General features: G+C 38.0%; 1 protein-coding gene across 3 annotated transcripts in view; it reads left to right on the top strand.

Annotated features, from left to right (window-relative positions):
- The window catches only part of Ano3 (anoctamin 3), a 441,314-nt gene that overhangs the window by 236,063 nt on the left and 185,215 nt on the right, over positions 1-20,036 (top strand). For 2 of the 3 annotated variants that reach the window (XM_047517051.1, XM_047517052.1), the window contains exons 2-3: positions 7,532-7,726; positions 8,722-8,793. In XM_047517051.1, coding sequence (XP_047373007.1) covers positions 7,532-7,726; positions 8,722-8,793 — 267 coding nt within the window. Of the gene's footprint in view, positions 1-7,531; positions 7,764-8,721; positions 8,794-20,036 lie in introns of those variants that run through there. The other variant, XM_047517053.1, reaches the window with a different exon arrangement.

The raw sequence follows: 20,036 nt of genomic DNA, 5'->3' as shown, positions 1-20,036 counted from the left end.
GGAGCCTCACCCTTCATAGACGAGTCTCCTTAGGCTGCCTCTTCTCACAGAATCTGCCCGCAGTCCTGGAACCTTCGCTCCGCCCCTAAGCGTGTCTCTGTATGGCTCTTCCACAAAGAAGCCTCCTAGGTCCTGGGACCCTGCTCTGTACCTAATCGCCTGGCTATGCGGCCCCTCCTTTGAGCAGCCACCTGGAGCCCCGTACAGTCGCTCCGAGACCCAGCGACCCGCTGCATGCCTCTTCCTCTGGAAAGCCGCCTGGTGTTCCGGTGCGGTCACTAGGATTCCAAGCAACTCACTGTGCGCCTCCTCCTCCCGCCAACCGTCCGTAGCCCTGGGCAGTCACTCTGAGTCCAAGCGACCCGCCGCACGCCTCCTCTGGGCAGCTGCCCGGAACTCTGGTGCGGCTGCTTCGGGTCCAAGCGACCCGCCACACTCCTCCTTCCCCTCTGGGCAGCCCCCCGGTGTTCAGGGGCAGTCGCTCTGAGTCCAAACAGCTTGCCGCGCAGCTCCTCTTCTGGCAACCACCTGTAGCTCTGGTGCAGTCACTCCGAGTCCAAACAACCCGCCATGCTCCTCCTCCTCCTCCAGGCAGGCCCTGGTGTTCAGGGGCCGTTGCTCTGAGTCCAAACAGCTCCCGCGCAGCTCCTCTTCTGGGCACCCCCCCCCCCAGCCCCGGTGGGTTGCTCTGAGTCCAAGTGCTGTGCTGAGCGGCCTCCTTTACGATGCTCCCAGTTCTCCAAGTTCACTGCTCCAGCGGTGGGAGGGGTGTCTCGTTGGGCAACTCTACTTCATAAAGTTCCCTGCATTCCGGAACTACCGCCTCATCCAGGATGCCTCCCCAATGGGAGAGACTCACCTGACGGCTTTTTGAGTTGGTCCCAAGTCTCTCAATATCTCCTCTTTTGAATCCTGAGTCCTGGAGCAACATGAAATGCAGACACCCTCTAGTCCGCCATCTTGAAAACCCCCCCACCTCTGTCTTTATCTGCATCTCCTCTTACCCCAAAGTAACTATTCATTTTTTTATACACATGATTAAAGGCTAGGACCTTTATTTATAGCAATGGAGAAAACTCTATTTGCAGTGTAGTAAACAAGAAAGAATAGGAAGCTACTGGTGCACCCTAGGTGGGGAAAACATATGAACTGATATTCTTTGGGGATTCATTTATTTATTTATTCTCAATTTTCATTGTCTGGACCAGGACCCAGACAGAAATCTAACCATTTAATATTATGTATCAGTGTTTTTTTTTTTTCTTTTCCCATTACTTGATTAAACCTAGGGCCTCTCACTTGCTAAGAAAGCACTCTACTACTGAGCTATATTCCAACTCTCCATGCTTGCTTTAATTTTAACTTGAATCAAGTTCTCACTAACTTGCACAGGCTGGCCTCAAGCTTGTAAGCTTTCTGTCTCAGTGCTTAGGGTAGCTGGAATTACAGACATGCACCACGGTGCACTCCCTACTATAAATGTTTCTTAAATAAAAGAAAGTATAATACATATTTAAAAGAATTAATTGGCATAAAAACTTACTACCAGAGGTTTGCCCTATACCATTTCTGGGATAGATAGAAACCACCAGTTGGTCCTCAACTAGAGGTAATTTATATAGTATTTTGATGGTAACCCAGTGTACCTTGGAGAATTCCTATCCAAAATAAAATGTTTTCTCCTTATATTAAGGGGTTCCAGAAAGCTAAGGGACTGGTTGCTATTCTTCTAGTCAATTCATAGTTCTTTCTTGCATCCTCTTCTAGGTCACATTTGCACACTGAGAGTTACTGTAAAATTAAAGAAAACATGTTTCTATAAAGCAAAAGATAAAATTCCCACTCCTAGGTTTATCTGAATTTCATCTGTTTAACTACATCTCATTTTGGTATAACTGACTTCAAAAATTGACTTGTTACTTTTTTTCAAGATTCCTATTGGCCTTTAAGAGCCATGCACCTTGGTTTCTTTCCTTGATTTTATTTGAATTCATGTGTTTGGAGAGTTCCTTAGAAACTTGGATCTTATTCATCAAACGACTACAAAATAAGACTTCTATTGACTTGAACCATATGAGTGAAATGTAGCTAGTTTTGTTATGATAAAAAAATGATAATTATGAAAAATATACCTCTCCTCAATTTTTTACCTGCCCACAGCTGTGATGACCCTAATTGTACTCCATCTCTAAGGTGAAATTAAGATAAGTAAATATAAGGCTAAAGTTTATACATGAATTCTCTATATACTTTAGAATTTGCATTATCCTCTTCACTTCTTAGCTACTACATTTGGAATTTAATATAGAGAATCAGATGTCAGGTGGATGGGTGTGGAGAGTGGTAGGGGCTGACAAACCTGCATCTATATTGTTCTTTCTGTATTTAACTTCTGTACATATAGGATTTCGAGTGATACCTTTCAGTATCTGTGAATTTTGAGGTGAATGGATGCTGTTTTGAGGATTTTCAAATTAAATTACATATGCATTATGATGGGATAACTTTAGTGTTAGGAAATCCTTGGAATATAAACCCTCTTTCTTGTCATTTATTAATATAATTTATGGCATGTTTTTTTTTGTCTCTAGTTTTGGTTTCCCCATAGTTAGTAGAAATCAAAATGTCTGCCTAATACAAATGTGGTATGTATACACAGTGGAATATTACTCAGCCTTAAAGAAGAATGAAATTATGGTATTTATATGTAAATGGATGGAACTAGAGAATATCATGTTAAGTGAAATAAGCCAATCCCCAAAAACCAAAGACTGAATGTTTTCTCCGATAAGCAGATTATGATCCATAGTGGGGAGCAGGTAGGGAAGGGGTAAGGAAGAATGAAGGAACTTTGGATTGTTCCAAAGAGGAGAGGTGGGGCGGTGAGGATGGGGAGAAGGGTAGAATGATATAGACATTACTACCCTACATACATGTGTGATTATACTACTTATGTGATTCAGCACCATGTACAGCCAGAGGAATGAGAAGTTATGCTCAATTTGTGTACAATGTGTCAAAATGCATTCTACTGTCATGTCTAATCAATTAGAACAAATAAAAATAAATAAATAGAAAGAAACTATTGGCATCACCTCTTTTAAAACTACATTGAAAAATGAAAAAAAGTTATAAAATGAAATGAAACACATATTACACATAATATATATTAAATGAAATACTATCAATATTATTAATAAATAAGCAAAAGTCTAACAACACATGTCGAATAGTCACTTAAGCATAATAATAGGCTAGAAAAGAGATGAAATCATGCTGAGGTTGCAAAAATGAAAATTAAAACATCAGGCCTTTGGGTTTTGTTTGTTGGCTTTGCATTTTGTCCAAAATCAAAAATATTGATGGTATGTAGAGTTGGCCAAGGCATAAGCAATTGGATCCTGTCTTAGACAGTTCATGTTTTTTTTTGTTTGTTTTTGTGGGGTTTTTTATTTTAAATTTTTCTTTTTTGAAACAGGGGGATTGAACCCAGGGCTTTGCAAATGCAAAGCAAACCACTTTGCCCCTGAGCTATATATACCCTTGGGCAGTTTGTGGAAGTGTGAAAGGTAAAGCTTTAAAGGAGGACCCTTTGGCATTTCCTATCCAAATGATAAATATTCATGACTTTCAACCTATAAGTTCTACCTCAAAGTCTTTCCTCTTAGAGAAATAATGTGTGAGGACAAGGCATATATAAGTATACTGGAAGGAATATTCTTTCTGAAGTGAATTATTTAAAATTACCTAAGTGTCCACTGATGGAAGAATGATCAAATGAATTATGGTTTATTCATACTGAAGAATAGTTTGAGGTAGATTTAAAAGGCTGAAGTAAGCCCGGAATGGTGGTGCACACCTGTAATCCCGTGACTCAGGAGGGTAAGGCAGGAGGATCACTAGTTTGAGTCCAGCCTGGGAGATTTAATGAGACCTTGTCTCAAAATTAAAAATGAAAAAAGGCAGGTTATGCAGCTCAGTGGTAGAACACCCCCGGGTGCAATACTCAGTGCCAAAAATAAATACATAAAATAAAAAGTCTGAGATAGATCTGTGTGGGTTGAAAGGAAAAAAATATTCAAGACAAATTAAGTGGGCAAATGTATAGGACAACACACTATGCACCCCCATTATTGTAAGAAAACTATTTCTATACATGCTTATGCATAGGAATACATAGAAAATATAAGTGATAACATTTGCTTCATTTAGTTTGGAGACTGAGTTTGGGGACGAGAGGAAAAATGATTTTGGCTTTTTATTCTATTTACCTCTGTAATTTAAAACCTTTTAAAAGAGAATATTTTATATAATAAATATCCCCCAATGAATAAATAAATGCACCAACCTCAGAGCCTGACATGTAATTGAGAGTAATAATAAGACCCTTTGCCCTTTGTGGTCTGAGGTCCAGACAAAGCACTGAGGTAAGGTGATTTCATGGTTTTGTTTTCAGAATGCAAAAATCACACATATCAACTGCTTAAGTCAGATGTCAGCCTGAAACTAGGGAGTGATTCAGGATCAAGCAGTTTGCAAAAGCTTTATCTATGCATGCAGAGAGAACGGGGGAATGTGAGGACCATTTTCCTGAAAATTATTATAAAGTTCTGAATTCTATGGCATTCACTAGGTTGATCCAGTTCCTTTGTATTGCAAATGGAGCTGTAAAACTCTGTTTTCAGAACTTGAAGAGAAAATAAGTTTACTGAACTAGCTGAGTCACAGCCCAACATTCCAGGTACTGGCAGTGCCAATGGAGATAGGCTGCTCTTAATGAGCACTCAGTGTTATAGGCATAGTCAGCTGACTTTTCAAATGCCCATTTGGCCCACAAATATTTGTTGATGCCTTTCAGGAGCCAAGAACACCTTTAGACACTGCATATAAACACAACTACAAAAATCAATACCCTCATTGAACTTGCATTCCAGGAGGTATATGGAACTTTAAAAGCTAAACAGAAAAAAACATACAGTGTGGCAGAAAATAAAGAGGAGAGATGTATCTTGGAAGTCAAATTTGTTACGGATAATGGGAAATAACCTGAAGGTGACAGTAGCAAGGAAGAATAAGGGAATAGTCTAATAACGGGAATTTGGACTGTAAGGGTTTTTGTTACTTATTTTTTCAGGGAGGAAGGATAAAGAAGAATGAACTAAAGAGGCAGTTTGCAGTTAGGAGGAAACCTACTCCATCTGAAGCAGATTAGCCTGAATTAGGTGGTTGTAGGAGGGAAAGAACCTACAAGGGAAACAGTGTTGTTGATGGGGCGGGTAAGTGGCAGGGCTAGTCTTGGGTAAGAAAATGGAGGAAAATGAATTTTCCACAGAGAAAGCTGAGGAGGATGCTAAGTGGGTTTTTCTGGTATTGGATATAAATTCTCAAGGATCTATTGAAGCAATCTGGGTGTAAGACACTGTCCGAAATAATAGAATCCAAAGACATTTGGAGATTACAATTCTGGGGATGAGGATTGACCTGGAAAAGGAGGCATTCTTTTTTGGAGTGAAGCAGTGATGGGGGCTACTGCTATTAGATGGAAGGGACTCTTACAGGAGCACAGGAATATTCTCTCTTGATCTTGCTTACTATCCAGCTTTTGTGCCAAACTATTGCTACCTCTTTCCAGCCTGTAAATCACTGCAAGCAAAATACCTGACATAAACAACTTAAAGGAACAAAGATTTTTTAATGACTCACAGTTTTCAGAGGTGTCAGTCCACAATCCGCTGGCCTCGTTGCTTTGGGTCTGAGGCAAGGCAGAACATCATTATTGGAAGGGCACTGTAGAGGAAAGCTGCTCACCTCATGGCACCCGGGAAGGAGAGAGAGAGAGAAAGGAAAATCTATATTCCAGAGCATGCTCACTGTTATGGTTCAGATGTGATATTCCCCAAAATCTCACGTGTGAGACAATACAAGAAGGTTTGGAGGGGAAATGATTGGGTTATACCTTTAACCTAATCAGTGAATTAATCCCTGATAGGATTAAGTGAGTGGTAACTAGAGGCAGGTGGGGTGAGTAAGCCATTCATTGGAGGCATGGCTATGGGGTATATATTTTATATCTGTAGAGTGGAGTCTCTCTCTCTCTGCTTCCTCATCATTATGTGAGCTGGTTCCCTCTGCCACACTCTTCCACCATGATGTCCTGCCTGACCTCGAGCCCCAAGGAATGGAGTCTGCTGTCTATTGATTGAGACCGCTAAAACCATGAGCCCCGAAATAAGCCTCTCCTCCTTTACAGGTGTTCTTGTCGGGTCCTTAAGTCACAGAGTAGTGAAAAAACTGACCAAAACACTCACAGTGATCTTCTTTCTACAATGAGGTTCCACTTCTTACATTTCCACCATCCTCCCAATAATGTCATCAAATTATGAATATATTAATGGATTAATTCTGCTGATGAAGTCAGATCCCTCGCCATTCAATCACTTCTCCAAACTCCACCTCTGAACATTGCTGCATGGGGTCCAAGCCTTCAACACATGAACCTTTGGTGGACATTCCAGATCCAAATCATAACAATCACTATTAATGCATTACGTATGTGGTTAAGGAGTAGAGAAAGAAGAGCTCTCTTTAGTAACAGTAATTTACATGTGTTGGGTTTTATTTATTTAACTGCTTGAAAATCTAAATGGTAAGGTTTATCCAAAGACAATACAAATTATTATTGTCATAACTCCCTGAATATCCATTTTCTTTTTTCAAAGAATTAAAAATTATTGAAAACTCAAACTGGAAGAGAAGCTGTTTATTTCTCAGAACTATTTGACAAAAATCTCAACATTTCCCCCTAACAGAACAGAAATAAAACTGAGTTCTAAAAGCTACATAGTACTTTCAGTTTTTCCTGAAACAAATGTTGATACTGCTGGTTACCTTGATGAGTTCTGCTTCCTCAAATGTTAAAGTATAAAACCAGAGAAGCATGGAGGCCAGTGTAGAGTAGAAAGTAAGATGTTTTATTTAAAGTATAGTAAAATAGACTTCTGATAGGAAGAAGGGGACCCAAAGGTGGAATCCGTGGGATGAGGAAGTCCTGTCCCTTTATATATCTAAAGTTTCTTTGTTCTCCTGCATTCTTCTCCCTTGTCTTGTTCATTTCCCACCATCCTGCATAGTGACTGGGAGATGCTGGTGGGGGCCAGAAGATGAGGAGCAGGTGGGCTGGAAGGGCCAAGGTGGAATGCTGGGCAGGAAGGGAGCAGGAGCCCAGGGGGCATTAATTAGCAGTTCCATGTCTATTCAGGAGTTGCTCATTAACAACTTTTTGGGAGGGGTAGTATAGGTAGGAGATTTTGGTTAATCAAAGGGCTCTGGAGACATGAACATTTCAACCTTCCAGGGACAGTCTTCCAACTTCCCGGATCCAAATCATTCTCCATTTTCTCATGCCAACCGGATCACCTATCTACACTAACTGCCTACTCGTAATTCTTGCTTCACTATCTCAAGAATGAAAGTTGTTTCTTGAACTCTGGTAATCTGATCATTTCTAAAGCTCACCTTTTTGATTTTGCAGGTATGAATGTAAGCAAAAGTGAGATAACGAAGGAAACTTCATTAAAACCGTCTCGGAGATCCTTGCCTTGCCTTGCGCAGAGCTATGCTCATTCAAAGAGTTTGAGCCAATCTACCTCGCTCTTCCAGTCAACCGAGAGTGAATCTCAGGCTCCCACTGCTGTGACCTTAATCTCTGCTGACAAAGCAGAGCAAGGTGAGCAGCAATTATTTTCTTGTTCAACTTAAAAAGAGTAAGTGCACTTCCTTTGTTCCATTTGACTAGTTTTAGTAGAGCTCTTCAGAAAGGAGACTCAAATAGGAAGGAGACGAGTACCTCCTTGTGCCAGTCAGAAGAAAAACCTGTTGTTGGTCACATGTTTTTATTCCTTCCTTGCCTTGCAGGCAACGAGTCCCATAATAATCTGGACATACTTGCTGTTTGAAGTGGAAGACAGAACAAGTGCATGAATCAGTGGTTCAAAGGGCCGCTGTTTACATTGTCTGTTTTTAATAAAATCGTTCCTTGTTAGAATTTATAAGCAATATTCAAACAAAATGTGAGCAATAAAGAATTCCATTTCCCCAAAGGAAAACCAGAGATTTTAATCTTTGACTATAAAACAGTGAAGATTTGGTTACATGAACATGAACTAGTGTTCACATTGAAATGTTGACAGGCAAGAGCTAAAATTTAGGCACATTCTAGCTAGATGCCACATTAAAGAAACTGCCTAAGCTTAGGCAGTCTTCTACACACATCTGCCTATCAGAGACATACTGTTATGCTTTTAGACCATTGCAAAATCAAGAGTCACAATCAAATCATGATCCCTATTATTCGAAGAGGAGTTTGTTTTTAATTTTCTCATTCTTCTCTAGCTTTATTTGTATCAGAATGCATTTCTTCATGTGATTCCTTCGAGTTGCTACTTCACCTGAATAACTTGAAAACTTATTTTTTAATAATACTGCAAAATCACTATGTTATAAATAGCAACTTACAGCCTTATTCAATAATGAAAGTACTAATTGTTCTAGAGGATGAAGCATAAAGATTTCTTTCCCTTATCAATTTGTTTTAAATAACTCAATTCATAAACATAAAAGTTTCTTCATATTTGGTCATCATTTGGACATTAAATATCATGGTAATTTTTCAGTCATTATACCTTTATTTCCCCAAACTAATATTTGTCTTATTTCTCTCAGTTAACCCTGAGGAGAATGAAAAAGACTCTGTGCTCAAATGTTCCTTTGCTGATCTCAGTGATTTTTGCTTAGGTAAGTTGACATCCATTATTTTACTCTTCCTTTCCCTCTCTCCAAAGGTTAGCTGTTTTCAAACCTTGAAAAGGTTTTGTCTTTAACATTCCATTGTGAGTATAATATTCTAAAGTTAAGAATTATTAAGGAAATTTTCCTACAGTTTGAAATTCAACTAATAAAACAACATCTTTATGAACAACAATCCCATTAAATAGTTAATAATTTTTGCTGTTTCTTAGTACATATATGCTAAGTAATACTACTATTCTGTATTTATCAAATTATGGCACCTGATATTTGCAATCAAAGTAATACTGAAAGATTCTGTTCTTATCCTGTATTAGAAGATATTAGAAGATAATACATTTTATTTTTCCTCTGGCAGTGACAATTGACTGAGTGTCTTCTTTTGCCTTTGGCTGTTATCACATAAGATTTGCTCTAGTTGAGCAAGGTGTAAATTCAGATCCACACATTGCTGTCCTTTCTTATGAATGACGCCTTTGAACTTGGACTTTTCCTTGTGCTGTTGGTGGTGGTGGTTCTTCTTCTTCTTTCTTCTTCATGTGTTTCTGGGGATTGATCACAAGATCACTCTACATTTTTATTTTTTATTTTGAGATAGAATCTTGCTAAGTTGCCCAGGCCGGCTTCAACTCTGGATCATTCTGCCTCAGCCTCCTGAGGCCCTGGAATTACAGGTGTGCATCACCATGCCCAGTTGGAACTTCTCCTTTTTCTAAATTAAATACAAATAAAATAAAGACAGAATTAATCACAAACTAATACTAATCTGCTCAAACACTTATTTTGCAACTTTGTAGCAAATATATTCATAACTATCAGAAATTCAGTCCTGAGTTTTCAGTAGTGAAAACATGGGGACCTGGCCATGTTGTCTACTTTAAGGGTTCTGAACCCCAGTTATACATTCAAATCTTAAAATTCCCTTGTCCCAGCTCCAGAGAGTCAGTAGTAATTTGTTGAAGTAATGATATGGGTATCCATACAGTTCTACAGTTCCACAGGCAAATATTGTGTATCCAGGATTAAGAATTTCTATCCTAAAATTTGAACCTTAGTTTCTAGGGACATTATTAAGATATTTTCATCATTCTTAAAGCCATGAACCATATAATTTATGATTCCATTGTGAATGACTACAAATTAGGTTTCTTACAATATTTTAAAAATGTCTGTAGCATAGAAACAGCACTGGTTTATTAAGTTTCCTAATTAAAGCAACCAGCAGGTTCATTTCATATAAACACCCAAAGATTATTTCACCAGAACCAATACATTGCTCAGAGTACAAAGATCTTTCCTATAGCAATTAATTCTGAAAATGGTGATTATCATCACATTTTTTTCTGATAATAAAACAAAAATAAAAACCAAAACACACAACAAGAAGAAAAATCCTGACATTTTCTTTGTCCAAGATGTCCACACAGGTGGTAAGGTTTCCATGGCATTTTCCCTAATAATTCTTCCAAACTAGTACCAGTAAATGGTTTGCCAATCACTCTGGTCATGCAAACCTTTGATTTCAATTCCATGAATCTTAGTTTTGAACGTTTGCTATTCCACATATTAAAAGCAGTTTTTCCTGGGCACTTGGTCAACCTGATGCCATAACTCCCAATTCTCTCCTCATCATTTTGGTGTGTCTCTATTATTTGGGCTACTGATGTGGTTTGCATCTCTCCAGGCATTGTACCTCACTCTCAGTTTTTCTGCATCAGTCTAGCATTCATCATGTTAGAGAAATATCCCAACTACTGAAGAGATCAAAACATTTGCTTGAGGAGGTGTTTGCCTCATTCTAACACGAAGCAACCCAGAGTCCATCTGGATGTAGATCCTAGATGGGAAATACTTTTTAGAGAAACCTCCATATCTATAATGTGGGTTCTTTCACCATCTTTGAGAAGAGTTCAAACAAAATGTCAGAAATACCAAGAGTATAATCATATAAATCATAAGTGTTTTAGTAATGCTGGTTACTTTTTCCAATTTTTCTATTACAGAGAATCAGCTTCTATGTTGGGTTGGAATTTTTAAGGACCAGCAGGCTCTGACAAATGCATCTGGTTTAATGAGTTTCCTTTCTTACAGTGGGATACTTTTAGCCATCCCATGAGAATATTAGTGCTGTGGTAGAGTTAACTGCATATGGTCAGTGCTTCATTGAGGGAGGGACTTCTTGGTTCTTTTGACTCCCAGCTGAAGTTTCCACTAAGGTTGCCTAGCAATGTGTCTATATCCTGGATGAAATTCTTGTTTCCCAGTTAGCTACTCTTCCTTCTTACATCTACTACCTGTGTGACTGTGATATATTACTTAAACTCTTTGTGCCTCAGTGATCTCATTTATAAATTTAGAATCCAGGATACATTTTCTGTAGGATTTTGAAGTAAAAAGAAGGAGCACAGTTCTACCATGGCTCATAGAACATCAAATATTTGTTCATTGTTTTACTTAGCCAGAAACTAAGCTTATCTTTCAACACCTAGTTTTTCTGGGTCCAGAGATGTTTCTATCAAACAACTGTTTCTAATATCATCAAAATATGATGCTTAAGACATTGTAGAAAAATAATAATGTACTGAACTCTTTCTCATTACACTTCTCCTTCATATCACATTGAATTCTTATAAGAACCCTTTGGAATAGGTACTATTATCAGGTGCCATTTTGTATTTTTTGTTGATAATATTATAACTTTTAATTTTGTTCTTCATATAGCAGTCATAAAGCCAGGGTACCATTCCACACTGTTCCACTAGATCCACACACGTGCACACACACAAATCATTCTACCAAGTGCTGAGCCATGTAACAATGATATTGAAATTCAGGTGTGGCAAAAATCTTATCCTTTTATCTGGGTTGCTCAGGACCATTACCCTCCATTTGCTCTTCTCAGTGTGCTGGAAAATGGCAAAGATGCAGAAATCCACATCAATAGGCTTGATGCTGCTTATGACCATGCACAGTAAAATTGGGTCACTTAGAAATCAGAAATGCAGGTCTAATCAAGACCAGCATAATTCAGGCTCTACCAACCAAAGTGCATTTATCCAACCTTGCTTTAAACTCAAGGTTTTGCTAATGTGTTGATTCCCTCAGGAAGTGTTTCCTATTAGAATGTTAAGGCATTTGTTCACTTTCTACAAACTCAATAGTTTATCTGGGTAGAGCATTCACTGTTCTTATTTCTTAAGACAGTTATGGGATCAAATGAGTGCATGGTGATATTGCATTCATTCCACAAATTTATAAAATCGCTGATTTTCATCTTTTTCCCAGTAACATTCTCTACTCAGATGATATAAGAAAGAATGTTCTACTCATGTCCCAGCCTATTCAAGAATTTCAGAAATAAGGGAATTAGGCTGAAATAACAACATTTTTCAATCATGGCAGCCCCATGGAGCTGTAAATCTTTTCAATTGATTGAACACAATCAACAAGTCCTCTCAGCTCAATTTTCAAACCTGACAACTGCTCATCATACCTGCTGCCCCACATGGTCCAGTCTGCCTTCTCTTGGTGGACAGATGCAATGGCTCTCTTTTTTTGCCCCACATTTTTTATTGGTGCATTATAGTCGTATGTACTTGGGGTTTGTTTTTACATATTTGTACATACACACAGCATACAATTTTATTTATTTATTTATTTATTTATTTTTTGTAATCATACATTTATATAGGGCAATGATGTTTATTTTTTTTCCTTCCCCCCCACCCCTCCCACCACTCTTTTCCCTCTATACAGTCCTTCTTTCCTTCATTCTTACTGCTCTCCTTATCCCTAACTCTAAACTTAACCCTAAACCTAATGCTAACCCCTCCCACCCCCCATTATATGTCCTTATCCGCTTATCAGCGAGATCATTCGTCCATTAGTTTTTTGAGATTGGCTTATCTCACTTAGCATGATATTCTCCAATTTCATCCATTTGCCTACAAATGCCATAATTTTATCATTTTTCATTGCGGAGTAATATTCCATTGTATATTTATGCCACAGTTTCTTTATCCATTCATCAACTGAATGGCATCTAGGTTGGTTCCACAATCTGGCTATGGTGAATTGAGCAGCAATGAACATTGATGTGGCTGTATCTCTGTAGTATGCTGATTTTAAGTCCTTTGGGTATAGGCCAAGGAGTGGGATAGCTGGGTCAAATGGTGTTTCCATTCCAAGCTTTCTGAGGAATCTCCACACTGCTTTCCAGAGTGGCTGCACTAACTTGCAACCCCACCAGCAATGTATGAGTGTTCCTTTTTCCCCACATCCTCACCAACACCTATTGTTGCTTGTATTCTTGATAATCGCCATTCTAATTGGGGTGAGATGAAATCTTAGGGTAGTTTTGATTTGCATTTCCCTTATTACTAGGGATGTTGAACATTTTTTCATATATCTGTTGATTACTTGTACATCTTCTTCTGTGAAGTGTCTATTCATTTCCTTAGCCCATTTGTTGATTGGATTATTTGTATTCTTGGTGTAGAGTTTTTTGAGTTCTTTATAGATTCTGGAAATTAGCGCTCTATCTGAGGTATGGTTGGCAAAGATATTCTCCCACTCTGTAGGCTCTCTCTTCACATTTCTGATAGTTTCCTTTGCTGAGAGAAAGCTTTTTAGTTTGAATCTAATCCCAGTTGTTGATTCTTGCTTTTATTTCTTGTGCTATGGGAGTCCTGTTAAGGAAGTCTGATCCTAAGCCAACAAGTTGAAGATTTGGACCTACTTTTTCTTCTATAAGATGCAGGGTCTCTGGTCTGATTCCGAGGTCCTTGATCCATTTTGAGTTGAGTTTTGTGTAGGGTGAGAGATAGGGGTTTAACTTCATTCTATTGCATATGGTTTTCCAGTTTTACCAGCACCATTTGTTGAAGAGGCTATCTTTTCTCCATTGCATATTTTTGGCCCCTTTGTCTAGTATGAGAAAATTGTATTTATTTGGGTTAGTGTCCATGGCCTCTATTCTGTACCATTGATCTACCTGTCTATTTTGGTACCAATACCATGCCGTTTATGTTACTATTACTTTGTAGTAGAGTTGAAGATCTGGTATTGCAATACCCCCTACTTCGCTCTTGCTACTGAGGATTGCTTTAGCTATTCTAGGTTTTTTATTCTTCCAGATGAATTTCATAATTGCTTGCTCTATTTCTGCAAGGTACATCATTGGGATTCTAATTGGAATTGCATTGAATCTGTATAGCACTTTAGGTAGTATGACCATTTTGACAATATTAATTCTGCCTATCCAAGAACTTGGGAGATCTTTCCATCTTCTAAGATTTTCTTTAATTTCTTTCTTTAGTGTTCTGTAGTTCTCATTGTAGAGGTCTTTCACCTCTTTTGTGAGATTGATTCCCAAGTATTTTATTTTTTTCGAAGCTATTGTGAATGGGGTAGTTTTCCTAATTTCTCTTTCTGAAGATTCATCACTTATGTATAAAAATGCATTGGATTTATGAGCATTGATCTTGTAACCTGCTACTTTACTGAATTCACTTATGAGTTCTAAAAGTTTTCTGGTGGAATTTCCAGGTTCCTCTAAATATATAATCATGTCATCAGCAAACAGGGATAGTTTGAGTTCTTCTTTTCCTATTCGTATCCCTTTCAGTTTCTTTGGTTTGTCTGATTGCTCTGGCTAGAGTCTCAAGGACGATGTTGAATAGAAGTGGTGAAAGAGGGCATCCCTGCCTTGTTCCAGTTTTTAGGGGGACCGCTTTCAGTTTTTCACCATTTAGAATGATATTAGCCATGGGCTTAGCGTAGATGGCCTTTATAATGTTAAGGAATGTTCCCACTACCCAGTTTTTTCTAGTGTTTTGAGCATGAAGGGATGCTGTATTTTATCGAATGCTTTTTCTGCATCTATCGAAATAATCATGTGATTCTTAACTTTAAGTCTGTTGATATGGTGAATGACATTTATTGATTTCCGAATGTTGAACCTACCTTGCATCCCTGGAATAAAACCCACTTGATCGTGGTGCACTATCTTTTTAATATATATTTGTATGTGATTTGCTAAAATTTTGTTGAGAATTTTTGCGTCGATGTTCATTAAGGATATTGGTCTGAAATTTTCTTTCCTCGATGTGTCTCTGTCTGGTTTAGGTATCAGGGTGATATTGGCTTCATAGAACGAGTTTGGGAGGGTTCCCTCCTCTTCTATTTCATGGAATAGTTTGAGGAGTATTGGAATGAGCTCTTCTTTAAAGGTTTTGTAGAACTCTGCTGAGAACCCATCTGGTCCTGGACTTTTCTTTGTTGGTAGGCTTTTGATGACCTCTTCTATTTCATTGCTTGAAATTGGTTTATTTAAGTTGTGTATGTCCTCCTCGTTCAGTTTAGGTAGTTCATATGTCTCTAGAAATTTGTTGATGTCTTCGAGGTTTTCTGTTTTGTTGGAGTATAGCTTTTCGAAATAGCTTCTAATTATGTTTTGTATTTCAGTCGTGTCTGTTGTGATATTTCCTTGTTCATTCTGAATTTTAGTAATTTGAGTTTTCTCCCTCTTTCTCTTTGTTAGTGTGGCTAAGGGTTTATCAATTTTATTTATTTTTTCAAAGAACCAACTATTTATTTTGTTAATTTTTCCGATTGTTTCTTTTGTTTCGATTTCGTTGATTTCGGCTCTGATTTTAACTATTTCCTGTCTTCTACTACTTTTGGTATTGGTCTGCTCTTCTTTTTCTAGCGCTTTGAGCTGTAGTGTTAAGTCGTTTATTTGTTGATTTCTACTTCTTTTTCTGAATGCGCCCTATGAAATAAATCTTCCTCTAAGTACTGCTTTCATAGTGTCCCAGAGATTTTGATATGATGTGTCTTTGTTCTCGTTTACTTCTAAGAATTTTTTTATTTCCCTCCTGATGTCTTCTGTTATCCATTCATCATATAGTAGTGTATTATTTAATCTCCAGGTATTGGAGAAGTTTCTGTTTTTTATTCTGTCATTTATTTCTAATTTCAATCCATTATGATCTGATAGAGTACAAGGTAGTATCTCTATCTTCTTGTATTTGCTAACAGTAGCTTTGTGGCATAAAATATGGTCTATTTTAGAGAAGGATCCATGTGCTGCTGAGAAGAAAGTGTATTCATTCTTTGTTGGATGGTATATTCTATATATGTCTGTTAAGTCTAAATTGTTGATTGTGTTGTTGAGATCTATAGTTTCTTTATTCAATTTTTGTTTGGACGATCTATCCAGTAGTGAGAGAGGTGTGTTAAAATCGCCTAGTATTATTGTGTTGTGGTCTATTTGATTTCTGGAATTGAGAAGGATTTGTTTGACGTATGTGGATGAGCCAATGTTCGGGGCATAGATATTTATGATTGTTATGTCTTGCTGATTTATGCTTCCCTTAAGCAGCATGTAATGTCCTTCTTTATCCCTTCTGACTAGTTTTGGTTTGAAGTCCACATTATCTGAAATGAGGATGGATACTCCAGCTTTTTTGCTGTGTCCGTGTGCATGGTATGTTTTTCCCCATCCTTTCACCTTTAGTCTATGGGTGTCTCTTTCTATGAGGTGAGTCTCTTGCAGGCAGCATATTGTTGGATTTTTCTTTTTAATCCAATCTGCCAGTCTGTGTCTTTTGATTGATGAATTCAGGCCATTAACATTCAGGGTTATTATTGTGATATGATTTGTATTCCCAGTCAATTGACTATATTTGTTTTTGACATGATTTGGTTTCTCCTTTATTTGGCTATTCCTTTAGGCTAGCACCTCCTGTTGCTGATTTGCATTGTTGTTTTTCATCTCTTCCTCATGGAATATTTTGTTGAGAATGTTCTGTAATGCTGGCTTTCTTTTTGTAAATTCCTTTAGCTTTTGTTTATCATGGAAGGATCTTATTTCATCGTCAAATTTGAAGGTAAGTTTTGCTGGGTATAAGATTCTTGGTTGTCATCCATTTTCTTTCAGGGCTTGGTATATGTTGTTCTAGGCCCTTCTAGCTTTTAGTGTCTGGATTGAAAAATCTGCTGATAATTCTTATTGGTTTCCCCCTGAATATAATTTGATTCTTTTCTCTCGCGGCCTTTAAAATTCTGTCTTTATTTTGTGTGTTAGGTATTTTCATAATAATGTGCCTTGGTGTGGGTCTGTTGTAATTTTGTATGTTTGGAGTTCTATAAGCCTCTTGTACTTGGTTTTCCATTTCATTCTTCAGATTTCGGAAATTTTCTGATATTATTTCATTGAATAGATTGTTCATTCCTTTGGTTTGTTTCTCTAAGCCTTCCTCAATCCCAATAATTCTTAAATTTGGCCTTTTCATGATATCCCATAATTCTTGTAGATTCTGTTCATGATTTCTTACCATCTTTTCTGTTTGGCCAACTTTGTTTTCAAGATTAAATAATTTTTCTTCAATGTCTGAGGTTCTGTCTTCCAGGTGTTCTATCCTATTGGTTATGCTTTCTATGGAGTTTTTAACTTGGTTTATTGTTTCCTTCATTTCAAGTATTTCAGTTTGTTTTTTTTTTTCAGTATCTCTAACTCTTCATTGAAATGATCTCTTGCTTCCGTATTTGGTCTTTTAACTGTTGATTGGTGCGATCATTTAATGCCTGCATTTGCTCTTTCATCTCCTCCTTCAATGCCTGCATTTGCTCTTTCATCTCCTCATTAGCTTCCCTGATAGTTTTAATTACGTACATTCTGAACTCCCTTTCTGACATTTCTTCTGCTGTGCTGTCATTGGGTTTTATTGATGTAGTATCTAGGTTTGTTTGGGACATTTTCTTCCCTTGTTTTCTCATATTGGTCAGCTGTCAGTGGGACCCTGAGATATTGCAGTTTTCCGCTATTGGCTTATAGTGTCCCGGTAGATTTCCAGTGTATCACCTCCTAGCTTTCAGTAGCCTGATGTCTTGGAGGAATCTGATAATGCAGTGCATCCGAAGAAAACTGCCCCTAGCCCCCTACTGGTTCCACAGTTTGGAGCTGGTTCTGTGCGGAAATGCTCTCACTGTGGGCCTGCACCGTGCAGCTGGCCGTGTGGGAGGAGCCCACTGCCGGAGTGTGGAAGGCTACCTTGGGAGGACTCTAGCTGCCTTGCCCGGCTCCGATAAGCCACCTCTATCTGGGCCTGCCACCCGGGCCGAGCTTTACCCAGTGGGCAGACTCACCTGTGGCTCTATTTCAGTCCGAGTCTCTCAATGCCTCCCCTTCTTAACTCCTGGGTTCTGGAGCGACTGGGGGTGCAGTCACCCTCTAGGCCGCCATCTTGGATCGCCAGCATACAATTTAACAATATACATTGGTCAATATCACTCCCCAGCACTAGTAGCTTCTTAACTTGTCTCTTGCGTCTTTACAGTCTGTTTTCCACCCAGCAGTTACAGGAAGCTTTAATAAAAGAAAAATTATATCTAATCACTTCTCTGCTCCAATTCCTTCTGGATTCCCATTACATTTAAAATATAAACCTACTATGGCCTTTGGGGCTTCACAGAATCTGGGTCTGGCCTCTCTGGCCCTTTCCTAATGCCTCCCTTTACTCAGTGTTGCAGCTTACAGAAGCTTCTTGTGTCCCTTGTGTTCATAGTAGGCTTGTTCTTATCCTAGGGCCTGACGCTAAGATAAACCGGATACACATCAGCTTCAATTACTGTCCCTTAATGTTGATTTATTTATGTTCATAATACTTACCACTACCCCAAATTTTGGATTTATTTAGACCCTTCCCTTTCTACCCTGTCCATTGTGTTTCCAAAAGGCAGAGAGACCTTGTCAATGTTGCTGACGTTTGTAGCACCAAAATCAAGAATAGTACCTGGCACATAGCAGGTGCTTAAAAATATTTTTAGAATTAGGGACAATATTAAATGGACATAAGACAGAGAATATTGACACACACATACATCTTTAGAGACTACTGTACAATCTGCCCATGCTTTGCTCTCTCTAATGTCATTCATCACTGAGATTTCTCACCTGTTCAGAATCAGTGCTTCGCTCATTTTTGCACTGAATATGAACTTGTTCATTTAAGTTGTGTTGACAGACCTTTGTGTAGAGAACTTAAAAATCTAAAAGTCATTATTAAGTAACAGAATTGCCTTTCTAGCACGCCTCTTACCTGAACTCCTTCCTTTTACTCAATGATTTGGGAGCATCTGCCTTTCTATAATTATAGAAGTTTGGATAGGACTATTCACATTCAGCTCACTAGTTGATAACATAGCTATTTGCATCAGTCTTGTTCATATTACTTAGTATGTACTATCTACTCAATGATGATTGAATGGCTGAATGGTGGACGGATTTCCACACTGATGAAATTTATTGACAGGATTTGCTTAGCTGTGGGTTCCTTGGCTACAGATCCCTCAGTAACCTCAGAGTGACTGTCTAGTAGTGAAACTTTAGAACAAAGATGTGCTTAGGGAAGAATAGACAACAAAGGAACAACAAATAATTAATGTCTGAGTCCTCATAGTCACCAGGTTCTTGCCTCTGAGTAAACCATATATGTATCACATATTGATATAGTCTTCAGAAGAAACTTTTGTAGAATAGTAACTTTAAAAGTCATGCAGTTTGGTAGCAGTCAGAAGGTACAGTTTTAAGGACCAACTTTGTCCTGCTCCCTGAGTACACATCATCTGTTCTTCAGTTTTTTAATTTGTGAAATGGTATCAAATTAGTTTGATACCTTCTTATACTGTAAATAAAAAGATTGAACAGAATAGAATTTTCCTATTAAGAGCTTTTGTGAGACACTAGTGAGAAAATATATGGTGGAGATGACATAAATTAAAAAGTGTGAAAATAACCTTAAGCTGTTATTATTATTATTTAATTTGTATTCTCAGCTATTCTAGTAATCCTGGAGGAAACTAATCTTAGCAATGTGTGGAAGGTTGTGCAGTTACAAGTAAGAGGAGAAAGACTAATACTACTCACATATTTAAAATTCTCCAAGAGACATTGCCTCCATTCGCAGATGTGCCTGCAGTTACAATAAAATATGATAAATTAACAACATGAATGACATTATAATAAAGAATAATGATAGAACTGAAGTCATCTACTATTAAAATTATAGTCTTGGAGTTGGCTATAGGTTTAATGTTCTGCACATATTAACCTGCTGCATCGTTCAGACCATTTTGATTTCAAGTCAGTGCTGATTTGTAAGTAACATTTAAAAGATTTAATGCATTCCTCATTGAGTCTACATAAATCTTATCATAAACATACTAGT

The sequence above is a fragment of the Sciurus carolinensis genome, chromosome 11 (assembly GCF_902686445.1).
Source record: "Sciurus carolinensis chromosome 11, mSciCar1.2, whole genome shotgun sequence".
In the NCBI taxonomy this organism is placed as follows: Eukaryota; Metazoa; Chordata; class Mammalia; order Rodentia; family Sciuridae; genus Sciurus; species Sciurus carolinensis.
This window is presented reverse-complemented; position numbering and strand designations above follow the sequence as displayed.